At 41.0% G+C, this 20,513-nt stretch overlaps 1 protein-coding gene across 1 annotated transcript in view; it reads right to left on the reverse strand.

Annotated features, from left to right (window-relative positions):
* Nucleotides 1-20,513, reverse strand: part of LOC126077506 (mitotic spindle assembly checkpoint protein MAD2A-like) — a 214,769-nt gene that overhangs the window by 107,952 nt on the left and 86,304 nt on the right. The window contains exon 2 of the mRNA XM_049887049.1: nucleotides 2,684-4,991. Within this exon, the coding sequence (XP_049743006.1) occupies nucleotides 2,684-2,844 (161 nt within the window). The 5' untranslated portion in view covers nucleotides 2,845-4,991. The remainder of the gene's footprint in view (nucleotides 1-2,683; nucleotides 4,992-20,513) is intronic.

Below are 20,513 nucleotides of genomic sequence, written 5' to 3' on the forward strand. Positions count from 1 at the left end.
CATTTTAAGACAAATTTAAAACATAAAAATTTAACTTTATTTCACCATTGTCATTAAAAGCTTGACTTTATCAAACGTAAAAGGACATTTTCAAAGAGTTCTCTATCACAGGAAATTAAACAGTAGAAACATTCAAAGCTTCATAGGTAAAGTTATATAAAGTCAAATAATTGGAAATGTTTTCAACATGGGAACTCTAGATCTAAAAAAATGCTGGACGGACCTCAATATTTCTTGACTTATGGATTATATTAGTTATTTTCAGGATGTAAACAAAGATTCTGAATAGTCTGACTATTTCTGCAGTAATTTACAATTAAATATCACCCTACCTATATTCTGACTCAAGCTACTTGACCAAAATGTCTGATTTAGCAAGTTATTTAGCTTTATACTGAAAGTTTTTCCAACTACCGTTGCCACCTTCAAAAGAACTGACATTAGAACAACGTGCAAGATGCTTTTGTGCTCATCTATTTAGCCAAATACATTCATGAGGGGATAATGTCATCATCTCTTCAAATTGATGATGTCAACTCCATGGAACATTAAACAGGTACAAAAAATGGATGATGCACACTTCAGTAGGGTAAAATGTTGTTTCCCCACCTAAAAATTCACCAGCAAAATAAAACATATCAACTTGTAGTTGACTTCCTTTTAGGAAAACACATTTGAGAATTGCAAGTACATTATTTTTCTCAGCTCATCCCTCAGTCATTGACAGGAGTTTTGTAGGCCACCATGCTATTTACTTTGTGGACTGTAGTAGTGAATGAATGAAGACGGACTTCCTCAGAACTGATAATGAACTGTGGTCCTGATTCTTCCCATTTCTCAGGTACAACCAAATCTTTATCTGTGTAAATCAGCAGATCAAATGAACCTAAATTGGGGATAAAAATACATTAAAGTACACCATGTTTTCAAATGTAAAACAACCTTCCCTGTCTGTCTCACCTTTTGAACCACCCATAGCGTTCAGACAGGATAGCTTGGCCTCTAATCATTAGATAGTATCTTTTCCTCAATGAAAATAAATTTTAATACAGAAAATACTGCAACCTCCTATCATATCTTACGAAAACTTCAAGACTTTTTTTTCATAAACAGAAAATCATCAAAAATATTATAAGTGTATCATCACATGGGAAAAAAAGGAATGTAATCAATGTAATCCATAGGAGAGCTAACATCTTGATTTGTTCACTGTTATGTTTCAGTACCCAGACCACTCCCTGGCATATAATAGGCATTCAGTAAATACCTGAAAATGAAAGAATAACTAAGTTTGAAGAGCAAAACACAATTTTACACCTAAAATCTTAACACATAGAAAATAGCAAAAGGAATTACACCAGAACGGGTATTGTAAAAGTTTTCATTTTTTTTCCCTGCAATACCCCAATCTTTACTTTTTGCTTTACAATGCTTTGTCCCCCGTTTATATCACATGATACTGACAATTAACAAAAAACTGAATAAAGGGTGATTCTTGAACAGTAGTTTAGCCTTTTCCCCATTATAACTTTAAATGAATGAGGAGCTGTGTAAATACTCACAGGAAACTTCCAACAGCGGCAGAAATGTTACTGTAGCTGTGATCTGTCTGATCACTGAACGGATCTCATCTTGGATAGTTTTCTGAGACTCTGCTCTGGCTGCACTAGGAAGAAACCAAATCAATTCACGCATTTCAGGTTTCAAGAGGTTATTTAAAACTTCTCAGTAACCAAGAGTATTTACCTGCTTAAGTGCTTCTGAAATCAAATGTGTAATGCAATAAGAAGAGTTTAAAAAATAACGAATAAAAGTATTTATGACCTACAGCCTAGTAGGCATAATTTTAATATCCTTATTTATTTCATTTATCCTTTCAGTCATCTATTAAGATCAATATCATATCATTTATTGTCAAATGACTAGAAAATTTGCCAACCTCTCTAAGTTAGGAAAACTTCAGCATCTCTTAAAATAACAGGAAGGATCAAAAATATTTAATCAGCAATATCATTTTGGATTTTAGAAATGCCTAAAGTCTAACACCCAAGTGCCTCAAATAAAATGTTAAAGTTGTATGTCAAATTATTTTTATCATCTAAAAATTTCCTGATCTAAACTAAAGGCTTCAGGAGCAAAGTACATTTCATTATGAGACATAACTATGGTTAAGAGTTGGCAGATAAGCACGTCCCGGACAAAGCTAGACATCACCAGAGAATGATCGGCATTTCCATCCAGGAGTCTTGAGCCCTCAGTCACTTATGACGTTTAGGTCATGAACATGTCTTAGCAAGTTCATGACATTAAAGGAAATAAAGCAGAGTCACATCTTTAGTTGGGGAAGAGCCTAAGAAAACCCCTTACATATAGGTACATTCCTGAAATGCCCCATCTATTCTGTCTTGTAGAGTTCTGAATACAGCACCATAAACATTAAAATTTAGAACTCGATGCTATGAACTAAGGCATTAGCTTAGAGAATACCATCTACACAAATCCATGATGCGCTCAACTGAGCACAATTCTTTTCCACAGGAGATTGAAGATTAAATTAAACTGACAGAAACACTTTATGCCATTTACTTTACCTGAAACTAGTTCAATACATTTAGAACTCATTTCGTAATGAAAACAAGTTTTTGGAAAAGGCTTATCAGAGCAAAAATCATTTCTTACTTACCTGTCATCTTTTGCAGTCTTGTCACCCTCAATATCAAACTGCCATCTTTCAAGGACCTCACTGCTTTGAATATTTGAGATGACTACCACCAGTTTCTGAACAGAACATTTGTAGAACCATTCTGCAACACAAAACAAGGCATCTTTTTTGGTCCACTGCATTGCAAAGCAACTCTTACCTTCTCAGGTCTCTCGTCCTACCCTCGGCCAATTCCTACCACTGGTATTTTGTACCCCGTCCCTTCTGCTCAGAAAACTTATCACATCAATAATCCAGCTCCTCTTTTCAAATTCTCAGTATTTCTACAAAGTACAGTACTCGCTGCTGAGGATACAGTGAGCAAGAGAGATTTTCATCCACAACCAAGGTAGGAGTGTAGGAGATGGGAACTGATTTAATCACCACACCAACAAATGTGAAATTACAACTGCATTGACTGCTGTGAAGGAGAAATGGTACACTGAAGAGCATTTAAATAGGAAAAACTGGCCCAATCAGGGAGGACAGGGAAGGCTTCAGCTTAGCTCTGAGGGGCAAACAGTATTAAATATGCACAAGGAAAGGGAAGAAGGTACAGGCCTTAAGTACTTGAGGGTGACAGCACGTGACTATAGGACTGAAAGAAAGCCAGTACAACTGCAGGAAAGATAAACAGGAGCCAGACCATACAAGGCCAGGTGGGCCAAATGAAATTGTATCTCAAGAACCAGGGAAGTCATCACTGTGTTTGAAATAGGACGTGATATAATTAGATTTACATTTCAAAACTATCACTTTGAAAATGGGTTACAGAGGATCTAGACATTAGTGTAGATCCCTTACTCCCTTACCAAAAGGTTGTTTAACAAAAGGTTGGCAGTTCAAATTCAGCAGCTGCTCCTTGGAAACTTATGGGGCAGTTCTAGTCTGTCCTATAGGGTCAGTATGAGTTGGAATCGATTCAACGGCAACGGGTTTGGATTTTTGGTTTTTAGACACTAACTCGTTCATTTAGTAGTTTAAGCAAGATGAGATCATTAAAGCATGTAGGAGGTATATTGGTAGAAATGGAGAAGTAGACAGATTCAAGGGATTTCATGGTGAAATTTATCAAAACTTACTGGATTAGCCCGCATAGCTAACAAGTCAGGAATACCTCCCAGGTTTCTGGCTTGTATCGCAGGTTGGATGGTTGAGCCATCCACTGCTAGGAAAGTGAGTTGAAAGTGGAGCACTTTTGGAGATAATCTTAAATTCAGTTTTCAACATGATGAGTCGGAAGTATCTCCGGGATAGTTACGTAAGAAAGCCATTGGGTATATAAGTTTGGAGTTAGGAGAGATTTGGGTTAGATATAAAAAGTCAACTACACAAAGTTTATCAGAACATGTCAGAGATCATCTAGAGAGATTATAAAGTGAGAGGAGGGCCTCAGATTGAGCTCTGAGGTAACTTTGAAAACTGATATAGCATATACAGGAGTCAGCAAAGTTTTCCGTCAAGAAACAGAAAATCATTTAGTAATCAGTAAATATTTCAGATTATGTGGGCCACCTAGGTGTCTGTTTTGTTTGCAAGCAGTACAAAAACAGACCACCAGCTGGACTCCTGGCATATATCAACAACTTGCCATCAAAGGTTTAGCTCTTAAAAGGAGAATGGGTGGTCATTTGAAGGGGATTTCGGGTAGGCAGCAATTTTTCTTCTTTGACAATTGGAGACATGATGTCATTGGGAAGAATCCCAATCAAAACAGAAATAAAAAATAGGAGAAAAGTAGTGTAAAGTCCCTGAGGACACTAGAAGCAACGGGACTCAAAACAGATAAACAATTTGCCTCAAAGAATAACTCCTCAATTTTAATAAATACAAAAGAGGGAACAAGCTAAACAGGAAGTCCAGATACATTTGAGGTGGAATTTCATTTGAGTGGTCTCGAAAGAGATAATCCAATGAACCAGTGGCTTAGGCAATGCTTGCTTCTCCATCAAATTGAGATGAAGACACAGATCTATACCTACAGATCTATGCAGGTTCTAGGCCAATTCACCTGGGTGTAGCTCTATGAACGGCTACGGGAGATTTAGCCCTAACCCTCTGACCCATAACTTTGGATGCAACTTTGGGAGAGCGAGGTTACTCCTAATGACATGCTTCCTGCTTGCACCTGAGACTGCTATCTACTACCACACCCCCAACAGTCCCCCAATCTTGCTATTCTGATAGCACTGACCTACTAAAGCATAAGTTCTTTGAGGCTGAGAAACTCTGTACTCCTATCTTCCTTTCCTTGCCTTTTCACCATTGCTTGAGATCCTTCCATGCAGACCTGCACAAGTATGTAGGGATTTTACTCATGCAGATATTAATGGCAGGGAAATGTTACTAGCTTATCTAGAGGATAACGTAGCTTCATAGTGGTATCAAGCTAACGAATGTCAGATGGCCATTATCAGAACGGCATATTAAAACAGAAAAGGTATAAAATAAAATAAAAACTAAAAAATGAAGCTACAACTGAACATGAAAATATTCTGAAACAACAATACAAAAAACAATTTTTGAATTTAAAAATTCAAAAGAAAAAGGATGGCCACTGCTAAAAGACAAACTAGTATTTTGGAAGAACTAATGGGGAGAAACGGAAGTTGAAACATGAAAGGGAAACTATCAGAAATTCTAGAAGGAAAAAAATACATGGAGAACAGTACTGGTACAACAGGTAATAAAGCAATTTCTTGAGCAAAAGAAAAAATTGAGGGTTCAGGTAAAAGAGACTCAGTCACAGGCAGATTAAAAACAAAGATATAGGGAAAAAGCTAAAAAATGGGTGTTCTGTTACTTAGGATTTTTTTTTTTTTTTAAGTTTAGTCCCAGAAACCCAAGTTTAGTATTTTAGTATTTTATTTTCCTTGATGTTTCTCTAACACTAACTTTAAAATCTCAGCGGCTACAGAGAAAGCATCATTTTAGGAATGTATAGTCGTCGTTTTCTCAAACACTATCATAATTACGTGAAGTTCTAACTTGTACCATTTGTCCATATGAACTTTTGAATTACAGCAAAAATCATTCTAAGAGAGTTGATGGAGACATTTATCAAGTCATATCATATTCCTAACGTCAAAATACTCAGCCACCTCAGAATGTGGTGGAAAAGGATTTAATTTATACACTCTGTGCTTTCTCCCAATTGAAAACCACTGTATATTTCAGAAGGCAGTGTGTTTTACACTTCTATATAGGAAGCTGAAAAACGACCAAGATGACAGGCAATGTGGATACAAAAATGGCTGCAAAACTGAAAGTGCTTTCAATTATTAAATACCTTTTAGTTGATCCACCACATTATTTAGGTATTTGATGAGTTCAGGATCAGCAGTCACAAGCAAGGTGAGTCCATATGTTTGCACTCAGGTAAAGGTTTCAGATGGATATATGCCACACTGATATAAAATGATGTTAATGTCAAAAGCTGAAAGCAAAAGAAACGTTAAAGTCATTATCATTTGTAGCTACAGAAAATAAACCATATTTAGATGGAAAAAAATTTATTTTTATTTTTTTTATGTGGTGGGTTATGGATTCATTAATGGTGTAAAACTGTAAATGCTGAAACACAGGTTCGCTTGTCTTACTCAAGGCAGAGTACGTCTGTACAAAGTGGCATTAAAGGTCCATAAAATCTTGCATCTGGGTAAAAGAAAGCAATATATGCGTTCACGTGGCAATAAAGGACAAATTAAACGCCAAAATGCATTAACCCACCACTACCACATTTAGTCTCATTGTAATCCAAGACTAAATTCAGATTACATGGTTAGAAGATACAAAACAGGCTTGGACCGACCGGGTCAACTGCTCCAGACAAGCTTCTCCTCTTTTTCCTCCTTTTCTCCCCTCATGTCCTGCCAGGCTCTAGTAGAAGTCGTGCACACAGCTGGCCTGGTCCGGGACAATGCTATCCAAACAAAGCCTGAGGAACTGTGCCCTGCCTCAGAACCAACGCGGGGCAGGGGCTGGGTCAAAACACACACTGGGTCTCCGCTCAGCCGTACCAGGTCTCAGGGGGCTGCGGAGTCCGACCAAAGAACCGCTCCAGGTGAAGCCGCTGAACCGGAGGCGGCCCCCGCAGCGCCCAGCCCTGTCCCCCACCATTAGCAACGCGTCCCGAGCTAGGCGCCGGCATCCGCCTCTCCGCCGATTCCTCGGCGCCGGCAGACGGCGCGGGGCCGCGAGGGCTCGGATTCAGGGCCGCTCCGGCCCATCCCGGCTCCCCACCACGAAGGCCGAGCCGCGGGCCTACGGGACGGCCTGGGCTCGGTTCTCCCCAACCCTGGCCTGCACCAGGACTTACAGAAGAACTCGGCCACGATTTCGGCGCTTCCGCGGAGCGTAACACCCTGCTCCCGGGTGAGCTGCACCGCCATGGCTCGGCCCACAGACGAAGGCGCGCCTTACACCGGGCAAACACCGACTGCCCCGGCTCCGGCAGCGCTTCCCCGCCATTCGTTTCAAACGTTACGTAGCAGCCCGCCGTCCTGCCCTTCGCGCAGGCGCGGTGAATCTCCTGGTCCCGCCCACGCAGCGGCGCCCTGGCCTTCCTCTCCGCCCTCCCTCCCTCGCCCTGGCCGGAGCTGGCTAAATGCGCAGGCGCGGTCAGTAGACCTGGCCTTGCTACTCAGGGTTCAGTTATGTGTGTGGGTTTTTGCTCCTTGGGTGATAGAGTCTCCTCGTGATCGACTCGATGGGGCAGAGTGGAGAAGATGGGCAATTCCTATTTTTGCGTCCGCTTACTGCGACTATGGACTGAGTGAGCAAGGAGCACAATTTTGAGTTTTAAAGGTATTTTGAAACTAATGTAAACTGCCTATCAGCTGCACCTAAAGTGGCCCCATAGATCTTCATACTTGTTCATGTTGCCCAGTAGCAGATGCATGGTGGAAATTTATCCAGAAGCAAGTGCACGCCGAGCAGCAAAGCCACTGCCTTCTAGAGCCTGGTGCCCATGTTGTCAGGGTGCCTTCCAGTTGGTTCAGACACATAGTGACCCAGTGCATGACAGAAGGAAACACTGGCAGGTCTTGTGCTATCCCCACGATTGTTGCTATATTTGAGCCCATTATTGAAGCCACTGTGTCAATCCATCTTGTTAGGGGTCTTCCTCTTCTTCCCTAACCCTGTATTTTACTAATTCCAATCTCCTTCTCCAGGGGCTGGTCCCTCCTGATAAATCCTGATAGCATGTCCAAAATCCTTAAGACAAGTCTCACCATCCTCGCTTCAAAAGAGCACTCTGGCTATCATTCTTCCAGGGCAGATTTGTTCATTCTTTTCGTAGTCCGTGGTATATTCAATACTCTTCACCAACACTTTAACTTTAATGCAGCAATTTTGGGGTCTTCCTTAGTCATTGTACAGTTTTCGTATGCATTTCAGGCAATTGAAAATACCATGGCTTGGATCAGCTGCACCTTGGTCTTTGCAAAGTTTCCTGAATAAACAACGCTTGGAAGGCCAGCATAGCAGGGGTGGGGGTTTGGGGACTATGGTTTCAGGGGACATCTAAGTCAATTGGCATAATAAAATCTGTTAAGAAAACATTCAGCATCCCACTTTGGAGAGTGGTGTCTGGCATCTGAAATGCTAACAAGCAGCCATCCAAGATGCAACAGTTGGTCTCAACTCACCTGGAACAAAGGAGAGTGAAGACCACCAAAGACATAAGGTAATTATGAGCCCAAGGGACAGAAAGGGCCTGAGAAAGCAGAGGCTGCATCAGCCTGAGACCGGAAGGACTACATGGTACCCAGCTACAACTGATGACTGCCTTGACAGGGAACACAACAGAGAACCCCTTAGGGAACAGCAGAGCAGGGGGATGCAGACCCCAAATTCTTATAGAAAGACCAGACTGAATGGTCTGACTGGCACGAGAAGGACCCCAGAGGTCATGATCCCCAGACTTCTGTTACCCCAAGATAGGAACCTTTCCCAAAGCCAACTCTTTAGTTAGGGTTTGGACTGGACTATGGGATAGAAAATGATACTGGTGATGAGTGAGCATCTTGGATCAAGTAGACACATGAGACTATGTGGGTGGTTCCTGTCTGGAGGGTAGATGAGAGGGCAGAGGGTATCAGAAGCTGGGGGAATGGACAGGAAACAGACAGTGGAGGGAGGGAGTGTGCTGCCTAATTAGAGGGAGAACAACTAGGAGTATATAGCAAGGTGTATAAGTTTTTGTATGAGAGAATGACTTGGTTGGTAAACTTTCACTGAAAGCACAATAAAAAAGAAAAAGTGATATCTTTGCTTTTTAACACTTTAAAGAGATCTTTTGCAGCAGATTTGCCCAATACAGTACAGCATTTATTTCTCGATCGCTAAGTCTGCTATCGTGTTTTTTTTCCCCAAGGAAATTGGATTAGGAATTGAAAGAATGAACCCAAATCCACTTTTCTCTTCCAAGGCCATATCCGTCTTGAGCTCAGGGCCCCATGAAAAGCAGCGGAGCAGAGCCTGGGGTGGCAGGGGCTGTGTCTCACTGGGCAAAATGTACTTGGTTCACTCTCCCGTCCTTTGGTGGTTTGTCAGAACTAAGGTCACATCACCAAAAAGACCCTTCAAAACTGAAGGTGAATTTGACTCACAAATTCAATAGTTAGGGTGGGAGCCCTGGTGGTACAGTGGTTCAGAGCTCTGCTGCTAACTAAAAGGTCAGCAATTCAAATACACAGGCTGCTCCTTAGAGAAATCCTATGGGATAGTTCTGGTTTGTCCTGTAGGGTCGCTATGAGTTGGAATCCACCTCATGGCAACAGTTTTCTTTTTTGTTTTTTTTATGTTACAGTGAGGAGTGTTAAGGAGACATTGGACATTTAATGTTTGTCATTAAGAAGGAAATTATTTGTAAAATGAAGTCTGAAAGACTATCCAGCAGACATGCTATGTTCTTTAATTATATGAGAAATGCCTGAGTGTGTGTTTTAGATTTTTTATCGATACATAACAAATGAGCATAATTTCAACAGCTTAAAACAACACCCATTTATTATCTCAGTTTCCTCACTCAGAAGGCATGGCATAGCTGGTTTCTCTGCTTAGAGTCTCACAAGGCTGAAATCAAGGTGTCTGCTGATTAGACTTCATCTGACATATGGAGTTCTCTTCCAGGTTTTCTGGTTGTTGGAAAAATTAATTTCCCTTCCGTTGTACAACTGAGGTCCCTCTTGTCTTGCTAATTGTTTCCTGGAGGCCACCCTTCCATAGGCCTTCTCACTTCCAAGCTCTGTGACTTCAGGAAGTCCTGGAGTCTTAAGGACTCAAGTCAGGTCAGGGCTGGCTTTTAGATCAGAACCATTCAGATAATTTTCCTTTTGACCTAATCTTGAAAGTGATAAAAACCCCTTTAAAGTGATATCCCCTCAGAATCACAGGTTCTGCCCCAGTGCTGTCAGTGTACGGATTGTTTCTACAGGGTGTGCTCTTGTGGGAGAGAAAGGCAGGAATTTTGGGAGCCTTTCACACAATGAAATAGTGTATTTCAATCAGTTTGAAGAGCAAACTACGAGTAGAATGGATAATAGGCTGAGTTGACCCAGTAAAATCTTACATCATTTAGTCTCTTTTGAGTGTTTTAATCACCAGTTTTAATGTGAAGAACAATGATGTCAGGGGAAGTGAGTAAGAGGCAAGGAAGCTAAATGTCCTTCACCCTTCCACTGTGACCTCCGCTTACAAAACCTGACTCCTAGCCACCCTACAGGACCAAGCAAAACTGCGCCATAAAGTTTCCAAAGAGTGCCTGGTGGATTCAAACTGCCGACGTTTTGGTTAGCAGTGGTTAGCACTTAACCACTAGGCAACCAGGGTTTCCAGGGAGTTCAGCTGGGGTCTGCATTCTGACATCATAATGGTAAGTAAGGCTTGGTACCCACCTTTCCCCATAGAAAAATTGCCTGTTTCGAAGGAACTAACTTTATGTTAAAACTCAGCACCTCAGGAAAAACTTCTTTGTGTTTCATGATAGTATGATTTTTAAATTATCAGAAACTGCAAATAATTGTTAGTGTAACTTGGAGATTCTAGAAATTAACAGAATTTTCAGGCATTAAGCACAGGGTCACTATGAGTTGGAATTGACTCGAAGGCAGTGGGTTTGGCTTTTTTTTTTTTTGGTTTCCATGCCTTGACGAAGTATTTATTGAATATTTTCTTTGTACTCTAGGAGAAGATATAAGTAAAAAATAACGCATAAAAGGGATAGTCTACCTTTTGAGAAGTTTGTAGTCTTGTTTTATTTAAATATACATGCAAAAAAAAAAAAAAAAACAAAGAACAACAGAATTTTCACCACTTAGGCTTTTTCAGCCTTCTGCCTGCCTCCACAGCATCCTTTCAGATTACTTTCCTAACCTCTCTGCTTCATTATTCTTTCAAACTCAGGGCTTTTCATCATGTCTAGAAATTTCTTTTTGATGGTCGGATTCCTAGTTATACTCACACCCCTTCTTAACTTAAATGTTACTATTAGAAAAATTTTCTTTGACTCCTCACACTGTATGAAGTCCTCTCTTGTATATTCTGATAGCATCTCATAATAGTTGCTTCATCAGGATTTGTATTATATAGTCTGTATATTTCTGTAGGATTCATGGTGGCATTAATGTGTGCTTGACAAATATGTATTGCATAAATGAATGTTTGAATATTTGCCTCATGGTAGCTTCATGGTAGAACCTAATACATTTCCTAGTGGGAGAGTACGTTGGATGGATGAGGTTATGCCACTTTTAGCGAGCTTTGAATGCTCATCTGAGTTGATTGAGCTGGAGGCACCAGAGATTTCTAGGGTCTTAGTGGTGGCAGAATTCTCACCTTCCATACAGGAGACACAGGTTCAATTCCTGGTCAGTGCACCTCACGTGTAGACACCACCATCTGTCAGCGGAGGCTTGTGTGTTGCTGTGATGCTGAACAGGTTTCAGTAGCACTTTCCAGACCAAGACAGACCAGGAAGAAAGGCCTTTGTTCCATTGTGCCTGGGGTCACCATGAGTTAGAGGCTGACTGGATGGCCAGCAAGCACCACAGGATTGAGACCAGGAAAGCGACATTTTTTCAAGTCCCGTTCAGTAATGTTGGTAGAAAGGATTGTGCACGGGACAGCCTAGAATGGTTGTTCTCAAAATTAAGTAGAAGAATCCCCTGGATATCTTGCTAAATATACAAATTCCTGGATTATATTCCCTTCTCTTCCAGTTTGATTCAGTCCAGTAGACTAGCCACTAGCCACATGTGGCTCTTGAGCACTTGAAATGTGCTTGTCTGAACTGGGATGTGCAAATAGTGTAAAATACATCCATAACATTTCAAAGACATACAGAAAAAAGAATATAAAGTATCATGTATTCCTATGTTTTTTAATGGATTATATATATTGGTGGCGTAGTAGTTAAGTGCTAAGGTTGCTAGCCAAAAGGTTGGCAATTCGAATCCACCAGGGGCTCCTTGGAAACTCTGTGGGGTAGTTCTACTCTGTCCTACAGGGTCGCTATGAGTCGGAATCGACTTGACAGCTCTGGGTTTGTTTGTATTTTGAAATGAATCTTTGACATAAATTGGATTAAATAAAATGTGTTATTAAAATTAATCTGTTTTAAAATTTTAACGTGACTTCAGGGACATTTAAAATTACACATGCCACTTGTGTTATTTTTCTGCTGAACAGTGGTATTCTACAGGATGGGGCTTAGGGCATAGCATGTTTAACCAGCATCCCAAGTGATGCAAATTCTCACAGCACCCTTTGAAAAGCAATAGACTACGATGCCTATTTTCATAATGCAGGGCGAGGAAGTTGATCATCTCGACCTGGTGGATGCGAGAGAGGCTGAATAAGAGTGAAATATCAGAGAAAGGCATTTTGAAACAAGAGTTGATGACAGATATGAATGAAAAATGAAAGAGTAATACAGGTAAACCCAAGGTGCCGAGTGTGCAATAGGAGATAGTATTGGTCAAAGCATGAGCAAGTTAGAAAGAGCTGCCCAGACTCTGAGCCTGTACTACTTGTAAGTCATCACCCCAGTAACAGGATGGTAGAGGCTTAGGAGATGCTTCTTTTCCATTAAGTTTTGAATGCTTAGTTTGGCCTTGACCCCAACTTAACCAAAGCATGCAGACTTGTCTTTACAGAATGTTTTTAAAAAATTGTTTTCTGTTACTTGAGTTTACTTTTATTCACAGTTCAGTAAAATTTTTCTAATAAGTGTTGTTGAGGGTGGTGGCTATTTGGACAGGGTGATGCATAAATTAAGATTTTTTTTTCTGAAGAAAATTCAAACACAACATATAACAAAACGAACTCATATTCATAAACAAAGATAACTACGAAAAAGTGTGTCATAAATAGGCCTATTTCCATATTAAAGAAAAAAAAACCTACTGGCATTGAGTAGGTTCTGACTCATAGCGACCCTAAAGGACAGAGTAGAACTGTCCCATAGGATTTCCAAGGCTGTAATCTTTACAGAAGCCGACTACCACATCTTTCTCCTGCAGGGTGGCTGGTGGGTTCAAACTGCCGATTTTTTGGTTAGCACCCAAACACTTAATATTCCATATTTAAAAAAAAAAAAAAAACTCCAAACCCATTGCAGTCGAGTGGATTCTGACTCATAGCAACCCTGTAGGACAGAGTAGAACTGCCCCATAGGGTTTCCACCGAGCGCCTGGTGGATTCCAACTGCCGGCTTTTTTTGTTAGCAGCCATAGCTCTTAATCACTACGCCACCAGCGTGTCATATACCATGTAAGAGTGCTAAAAACATAGATAAACTCATAAAAATTTGGAAAAAATCATCTGGAATTTAAGAATAAAAAAAAACCGTAATTAATGACCTTGTTGAACTATCTTATAGATGAGAAAACCAAGGTTCAGAGAGGATGTATAGTTTGTCTAAGGTTCACCATCTAGTCACTGAAAGACAGAGTAGTAGGATCGAGGGTCGTAACTTCGTCTCCTTTTTAAATTATGTCTATTTCAAACCACGCTAAAGATGCTCGTTTTTTTTAAAGTTTACGTTGGAGAAAAAAAAAAAAACTGATTTTATGTTCATACAAAAATAGTTCCTAGAGCCGGAAGATGGCACCGTTGACATGTGAAATAATGCCTTTAAAAAATTCAGTCAGGGTGTCTGTGTTTTACCTCCAGGTAAAAAGTTGTTTTATTTAAACATTTCAAACAGGGCTATGCAAAGTAAGTCCTGTGAGCCAACTCTGCTGGCCTCTTTGGCCCACAAGCTAAGAATTTCTTTTTTTTTTAAGGGTTGTAAAACAAACAAACAAAAAAACCCTGAAGAACATCGACAGAGATCTATATGGCCTGCAAAGCATAATTTGTGTCTCATCTGGCTCTTTTCAAAAAAGTTTGCCACGCCTGATCTAAAACACTTGTAATGAAGGAAAAATGAACTTAGTAGTTTCAAAGGTATTCATATCTATGGAATACTTCAGAATGGAATGTTGAGTCACAGTATAGAGCTGTTATCCTTCTTTTGAAGGTCCTGGTGGTACAGGAGCCCTGGTGGCCCAGTGGTTAAGTGCTAGGCTGTTCACCAAAAGGCTGGTGGTTTGAGCATAGGAGCTGCTCTATGGGAGAAGGATGTGGTGATCTGCTTCCATAGAGATTACTACTGTTATCACAAATCACGGGTTCAGGTCGCTTGTGGGGAAGTTGATATTGAGACAGGAGGAGGTAAGCAGTAAGAGAGGGCTTTATTGAATACCGGTATTCAAGACACAGGAAGGTTAAGTTTTTTTCAAATTTTGTCTATCTAAAGGGTTGATGGGAGGGTTTTATATGGGGAAGATCAGGGTTACCTAATGTTTTGAGCACATAGTCTACAGATGGTCTTATACATCACAAAACAACTGAAAAAAAAACTATTAAACTAAAGATATGTATGTCAGACATCTGGGCTCTAATCAGTATATTTGTAACAGGCTGAAAATACTCACAAAAAAATCTCTCGGCTAGTGGAACTGTTTTGTCAAGTCTACTATAGCTGAGATACGGAGTAAGATTTTTTTTTTTTTACTGTAGCTGAGATAGGGAGTAAGAAAGTTATAGATTAAAAATGTCAGACAGCCTTCTTGTTGGTTTGTAGGCTGAAGGCCATTTCTCAAGAGAACAAAAAAGAAAGGAGAGACCAAGGCCACAGGAGTTAAGACAGCTCTGTACCCCTTTGTAAGAGACAAGTGTAGCTGGTGTAATAAAAAAATGTTTAGGGATTACTTAGAGCATCATGTCATGTTATCTCAAGCTCTCAATCATCCATTTTGAATAGGGGAAAATATGTTGTAAGGTATTAGGGTGTTTGTTATGTTTAAGAGTGGAACAGGCTGTTCAGCTATATTTTGAACAGAGCCTGTTCCATTTTCTAAGGACTAGAGATTAATCCCCCCACGTGTCTGTCAGTTAGTCGTACTGTGGGGGCTTGTGTGTTCCTGTGATGCTGGAAGCTATGCCACCGGTATTCAGATACCAGGAGGGTCACCCATGGAGGACAGGTTTCAGCTGAACTTCCAGACTAGGAAGAAGGACCCGGCAGTCTACTTCTGAAAAGCATTAGCCAGTGAAAACCTTATGAATAGCAGTGGAACATTGTCTGATATAGTGCTGGAAGATGAGCCCCCCAGGTTGGAAGGCACTCAAAAGAGGAATGGGGAAGAGCTGCCTCCTCAAAGTAGAGTCGACCTTAATGACATGGATGGTGGAAAGCTTTCAGGACCTTCATTTGCTGATGTGGCAAGACTCAAAATGAGAAGAAACAGCTGCAAACATCCATTAATAATCGGAACATGGAAGGTACAAAGTATGATTCTAGGAAAATTGGCAATCATCCAAAATGAAATGGAACACATTAACATCGATATCCTAGGCATTAGTGAGCTGAAACGGACTGTATTGGCCATTTTGAATTGGACAATCATATAGTCTACTATGTTGGGAATGACAACTCAAAGAGGAATGGTGTTGCATTCATCGTGAAAAAGAACGTTTCAAGATCTATCCTGAAGTACAACGCTGTCAGTGATAGGATAATATCCATACGCCTACAAGGAAGACCAGTTAATACGACTGTTATTCAAATTTACGCAGCAACCACTAGGGCCAAAGATGAAGAAATAGAAGATTTTTATCAGCTGCTGCAGTTTGAAATTTATCAAACATGCAATCAAGATGCATTGATAATTACTGGTGATTGGAATGCGAAAGTTGGAAACAAAGAAGAAGGATCAGTAGTTGGAAAATATGGCCCGGGTGATAGAAACGATGCTGGAGAGCGAATGATAGAATTTTGCAAGACCAACGACTTCTTCATTGCAAATACCTTCTTTCAACAACATAAACGGTGACTGTACACATGGACCTCGCCAGATGGAACACACAGAAACCAAATTGACTACATCTGTGGAAACAGACGATGGAAAAGCTCAATACCATCAGTTAGAAAAAGGCCAGGGGCCGACTGTGGAACAGAACATCAATTGCTCACATGCAAGTTCAAGCTGAAACTGAAGAAAATCAGAGCAAGTTCACGAGAGCCAAAATACGAACTTGGGTATATCCCACCTGAATTTAGGGACCATCTGAAGAACAGATTTGATGCACCGAACACTAGTGACCAAAGACCAGATGATTTGTGGAATGACATCAAGGACATCATCCATGAAGAAAGCAAGAGGTCACTGAAAAGACAGGAAAGAAAGAAAAGACCAAGATGGATGTCAGGGGAGACTCTGAAACATCCTCTTGAGCGTCGAGCAGCTAAAGCAAAAGGAAAAATTGATGAAGTAAAAGAACTGAAAACAATATTTCAAAGGGCCTCTTAAGAAGACAAAGTAAAGTATTACACTGACATGTGCAAAGAGCTGGAGATGGAAAACCAAAAGGGAACAACATGCTCGGCGTTTCTCAAGCTGAAAGAACTGAAGAAAAAATTCAAGGCTCAAGTTGAAATAGTGAAGGATTCCATGGGGAAATATTACACGACGCAGGAAGCATCAAAAGAAAATGGAATGATTACACAAAGTCATTATACCAAAAAGAATTAGTTGATATTCAGCCATTTCAAGAGGTGGCATGGGATCAGGAACCGAAGGTACTGAAGGAAGAAGTCCAAGCTGCTCTGAAGGCATTGGCGAAAAACAAGGCTCCAGGAATTGATGGAATATCAATTGAGATGTTTCAACAAACAGATGCAGCGCTGGGGGTGCTCACTCATGTAGGCCAAGAAATATGGAAGACAGCTTCCTGACCAACTGACTGGAAGATATCCATATTTATGCCTATTCCCAAGAAAGGTGATCCAACCGAATGTGGAAATTATAGAACAATATCATTAATATCACATGCAAGCAAAATTTTGCTGAAGATCATTCCAAAAAGGCTGCTGCAGTATATCCACAGGGAACTGCCAGAAATTCAGGCCAGTTACAGAAGAGTACGTGGAACCAGGAATATCATTGCTGATGTCAGATGGATCCTGGCTGAAAGCAGAGAATACCAGAAGGGTGTTCACCTGTGTTTTATTGACTATGCAAAGGCATTCGACTGTATGGATCATAACAAGCTATGGATAACACTGCGAAAAATGGGAGTTCCAGAACACTTAATTTTGCTCGTGAGGAACCCTTACATAGATCAAGAGGCAGTTGTTCAGACAGAACAAGGGGATACGGATTGGTTTAAAGTCAGGAAAGGTGTGCGTCAGGATTGTAGTCTTTCACCATACCTGTTTAATCTGTATGCTGAACAAATAATCCGAGAAGATGGACTATATGAAGAAGAACGGGGCATCGGGATTGGAGGAAGACTCATTTACAACCTGCGTTATGCAGATGACACCACCTCGCTTGCTGAAAGTGAAGAGGACTTGAACTACTTACTAATGAAGATCAAAGACCACAGCCTTCAGTATGGATTACACCTGAACATAAAGAAAACGAAAAATCCTCACAACTGGACCAATGAGCAAAATCATGATAAACGGAGAAAAGATGGAAGTTGTCAAGGATTTCATTTTACTTGGATCTACAATCAACAACCACAGAAGAAGAAGTTGAGAAATCAAAAGACTCATTGCTTTGGGTAAATCTGCTGCAAAGGACCTCTTCAAAGTGTTGAAGAGCAAAGATGTCACCCTGAAGACTAAGGTGCGCCTGAAGCAAGCCATGGTATTTTCAATCACATCATATGCATGTGAAAGCTGGGCAATGAATAAGGAAGACTGAAGAAGAGTTGACGCCTTTGAATTGTGTTGTTGGCGAAGAATATTGAATATACCGTGGACTGCCAAAAGAACAAACAAATCTGTCCCGGAAGACGTGCGGCCAGAATGCTCCTTAGATGCAAGGATGGTGAGACTGCGTCTTACACACTTTGGACATGTTGTCAGGAGGGATCAGTCCCAGGAGAAGGACATCATGCTTGGCAGAATACAGGGTCAGCGGAAAAGAGGAAGACCCTCAATGAGGTGGATTGACACAGTGGCTGCAACAATGAGCTCAAGCATAACAATGATTGTAAGGATGGCGCAGGACCGGGCAGTGTTTTGTTCTGTTGTGCATAGGGTCGCTATGAGTCGGAACTGTCTCGATGGCACCTAACAACAACAACAACATCTCACATATTTAAATAGAAACTCTCCTTAATCTTCCTTCTTCTGGTGCCTTTGGGATTTTCTGCCACCTTTATAACGATATTCCTTGCAAAAGTTTTCTTTCCCATCGTCTCCACTTTTTCGACTCCATTACCTTTTGATCCAGCTCCAATAAGATTTGTCCCACCTCGTCACTGAATCCAATCTTGTCAAAGATCTCTACAATGCCAAACCCAATGGTCCATTTTCAGTCCTCATCTAACTTATATTCATAGGAGCTCTTGACACATTTAACCACTTTTTCATTCTTGAATCACTTTTTTCACTTGATCGCCAGAAAAACAGACTCAGTTTTCTTCCTTTCTCCATGGATATTCTGTTCCAGTCTCCCTTGAGTCTTTCTCATTCCAATATTTGGAATGCTCCAAGATGCTCCCCTTCTCTACTTACTCCCTGTCTTAGTCATCTAGTGCTGCTATAACAGAGGTACACCAAGTGGATGGCTTTAAAAAAGAGAAATTTATTTCTTCACACTAAAGTAGGCTCAAAGTCCAAAATCAGGGCATCGACTCCAAGGGAAGGCTTTCCATCTCTGCTGGCTCTGGAGGAAAGTCCTTTTCCTCAATCTTCCCCCAGTCGAGCAGATTCTCAGGCACAGGGATCCCGGGTCCAAAGGATGCGCTTTGCTCCCGGTGCTGCTTTCTTGGTGGTATGAGGTCCCCAACTCTCTGCTTGCTTCACTATCCTTTTATCTCTTCAAAGATAAAAGGTGATGCAGGCCACACCGCAGAGAAACTGCCTTTATGTTGGTTTAGGGGTGTGGCCTGAGCAAGGGTGTTAGATCCCAGCCTAATTGTTTTAACATAAATTTAAAATGACAAAATGGAGGACAACCACACAATACTGGGAATCATGGCTTAACCAAGTTACTACACACATGTTTGGGGGGGTCATAATTCAATCCATGACATTCCCTTCCTCCAAAAACCAAATTTAATCTATTGCCTTCTAGTCAATTCTAACTCATAGCAACTCTATAGGACAGACTAGAACTGCCCCATAGGGTTTCCCAGGAAAGCCTGGTGGCTTCAAACTGCCAACCTTTTGGATAGCAGCCGAGCTTTTAACCACTGTGCCACCAGGGCTCCACTCCCTTCTTAGGTGGCTTAAAAAAAACCAAACCCACTGCCGTCGAGTTGATTCTGACTCATAGCGACCGTATAGGACAGAGTAGAACTGCCCAGTAGAGTTTCCAAGGAGCACCTGGTGGATTCAAACAGCCGACCTCTTGGTTAAATTCAATTCGGACTCATAACGACACCCAGTAGGAAGCTCTAAATGAAAAAGACACAAAATAAAAAGTGGTGGCAAGGATACGGAGATATTGAAACCCTCATACACTGCTGATGGGAATGTAAAATGGTACCATCACCTTGGAAAACAGTCTGTCGGTGCCTGAGAAGATGAAACATAGGGTCACCAAAAAAACCAAAACCAAACCCTGTGCTGTCAAGTTGATTCGGACTCATAGCGACCCTATAGGGCAGAGTAGAACTGCCCCATAGAGTTTCCAATGTGTCTGGCAGATTCGAACTGCTATCATTTTGGTTAGCAGTCGTAGCACTTAACCACTATGCCACCAGGGTTTCCAGTATGAGCCAGCAACTCCACCTTTAGGTATATACTCAAAAGAAAAAAACAGAGTGTCCACTCCCAAAACTTGTCCATGAAATGTTCATAGCAGCATTATTCATAATAGCCAAAAGTGGAAACCATCCAACAACCCAAATGTCCATCGACAGAAGAGAAAATAGATAGCTGCCACAGAGTCGACTTCAACTCATGGTGACCTTATGTACAACAGAAGAAAACATTGCCTGGCCCTGCATCATCCTCGAAACCACCAGCATGTTTGAGTCCATTGTTAAAGCTATTGTGCCAATCCATCTCACTGAGGATCTTCCTTGCCCTCACTGACCCTCTATTTCACCAAACATGGTGACGTTCTCCACTAATGGATCTCTTCTAACGATGTGTACAAAGCAAGCAAGTCTGACAATGTTCTGTTGTGATTCATAACGTTTTAGTTAGCTAACTTTTGGAAGTAGATAGCCAGGCCTTTAGGTCATCTTAGTCTGGAAGCTCCACTGAAATCTGTCCATCATGGGTGACCCTGCTGGT

This window comes from Elephas maximus, chromosome 5 (genome assembly GCF_024166365.1).
Source record: "Elephas maximus indicus isolate mEleMax1 chromosome 5, mEleMax1 primary haplotype, whole genome shotgun sequence".
Classification (NCBI taxonomy): domain Eukaryota; kingdom Metazoa; phylum Chordata; class Mammalia; order Proboscidea; family Elephantidae; genus Elephas; species Elephas maximus.